The 2,263-nt window shown below is 47.6% G+C and overlaps 1 protein-coding gene across 1 annotated transcript; it reads right to left on the reverse strand.

The window, feature by feature from the left end:
• Positions 1 to 1,239: 1,239 nt before the first annotated feature.
• LOC123131838 (histone H4) lies at positions 1,240 to 1,790 on the reverse strand. The gene has a single exon (XM_044551528.1). It carries the CDS (start codon positions 1,704 to 1,706, stop codon positions 1,395 to 1,397), a length of 312 nt encoding a protein of 103 aa, XP_044407463.1. The 5' UTR covers positions 1,707 to 1,790; the 3' UTR covers positions 1,240 to 1,394.
• Positions 1,791 to 2,263: the final 473 nt, after the last annotated feature.

Consider the following 2,263-nt stretch of genomic DNA (forward strand, 5'->3'; position numbering starts at 1 on the left):
CCGGATTCTCTAACATTATGAAGGAAAGTCATGGTGCTACAGTGTTTTTCTAGTGTAAAATGAAGAAGAAAAATTAGGGACTGTTAGTAGGTTGTTTATTGTTGGTATTTATTGTAAATATAAATAATTTAAAATTAATTTTATGTCACCATCAATTTGTTTGTATGTAATTACTATAAATGTACATAATAGATCACCAATTTGTAAATTAATTTAAATCATTTTAGCCATAATCATATGGATAAAAAAGGAAAGTTAGGGTATTGTAACTTTTTTAACTTTTCTTCTTAATGTTAGAGGATCTGGTTCCCAAGTGGTGGCATCGAGATGCTCAAGTTGGAGCCACCCCCTAACCAAACCCAATGCCTCAAGGTTTAGCGACACTTGTAGAGCAAGTGGGAAGAAGTTTTTCTTTTAAGTTTTTGAAAACAGGCAACTCATGAACATAGATTTTTGACACTACACTAGTATCAAAAATGTTCTTATATTATGGGATAGAGGGAGTATCATCGTACTCGTTCTATCATTTCAGGAAGCCCGAAATCTCAGCATTCAGGCAATAACAAAAAAAAACTTGGACAAATGACTAGGAGTACATGGGTAAGCTGTAAACCAAACCCGGACACGGTGAGTCGCTAATGTTTGCATCTTGACCTCCACTCCAGTTCATGTCTTCCAACTTCTAACTGCATTCAGCTCATGCATGTTTTCAGCCAAACAAATCAATTGCTTCTTTTTGTACTTAGAAAAAGATGTGACTGCTAAAAATCTATGTTCGGCCACAGAAATCAGCTGCCTCAGTTAAAAGATGCATCAGATGGTCAATTTCTATTTTCGAAAACAAGCAACAAAAAAACTCGGCTGCTCCCCATGACATTTTTGAAGTGTTCAGGTCAGACACCCGGGTCTCAATGGGCAGCACATCTCTTATTTGAAACTTGGTTCAACTGGCAGAGCACAGGTGACAGGTTAATAATGTATTGACAGCCATGGAATTGGAGAAAGCACACGCTGTTTGGGGATTTTCATCTGAGTATCGAACCAGCTCATGCCGGGCATTTGACACTTGACAGTTGACAGGCCGGAATGCAGGGAGGGTTCAACTCTACTGCACACTGAAGCCAACACGATCAATTTGGGGACAGAAAAGTACAGCGACAGAAAATTGGGAACGCACGGACAAGATTAAACAAAGCGCACTTGTAAGATTTAACAACAGAGCAAGAGATTGCAGACGAATTCAGGGATAAAATGCTGAGATTTCCATTCCATCGAAACAACAGACAGCAGCGAGATGCGGCCATTCCATTACAGCGAAGACAATGAACACTGAACAACCGATGGCTAGCTACGAATCTGGCGGCGCGAGGCGGATTCGACCGGACGGGCGCGGCCTAGCCGCCGAAGCCGTAGAGGGTGCGGCCCTGGCGCTTGAGGGCGTAGACGACGTCCATGGCGGTGACGGTCTTGCGGCGGGCGTGCTCGGTGTAGGTGACGGCGTCGCGGATGACGTTCTCCAGGAAGATCTTGAGCACGCCGCGGGTCTCCTCGTAGATGAGCCCCGAGATGCGCTTCACGCCGCCCCTGCGAGCCAGACGACGGATGGCCGGCTTGGTGATGCCCTGGATGTTGTCCCGGAGCACCTTCCGGTGGCGCTTGGCTCCGCCCTTGCCCAGCCCCTTCCCTCCCTTGCCGCGGCCCGACATCTTCGCTTCTCTCTCCGGCGAGCTTCGCTTGGCTGCTCTGTGTGGCTTGCTGGTGGTGCTTGTTGCGGCGGTGTGGTGAGATGAGATGGGGCGTGGGGGATTTATTTATAGCTGCGAGGTTTCCGGCGAGGAGATGGGCGCGATCCGCGTGATGCGGGGTGTGGGCCGTCGGATGTGAGACGGATGGCTAGGAGTGGGGAAGATGGGTGGCGCGGATCGGTGACGTGGCGTGGAGCGGGGGCGTGGGCGGGAGGAGGTGTGTTTTCTCGGGGTGTACTGGAGGGAGTAGCCGGGGCTTCTGTATACTGTTTTGGGCCTTGGGAGCAGCTTCGAGCCCGTTCACGATTTCTTTTCAAAACTATCATGTTTTTTATAGCAATTTCGAAAACTATAGGACGTAATGCAAAAAAATCAAAACTAGTAGCCCGTCGACCATTTTTTGGCCTAAGTAGTATTTTTCGGCCACAGCTACGCCGAAATAGTACTTTTCGGCCACAGCTAGGCCGAAAAGTACTACTTCGGCCACAGTTAGGCCGAAGTAGTACTTTTCGGCCACA

Source organism: Triticum aestivum, chromosome 6A, assembly GCF_018294505.1.
Source record: "Triticum aestivum cultivar Chinese Spring chromosome 6A, IWGSC CS RefSeq v2.1, whole genome shotgun sequence".
NCBI classification, from domain to species: Eukaryota; Viridiplantae; Streptophyta; class Magnoliopsida; order Poales; family Poaceae; genus Triticum; species Triticum aestivum.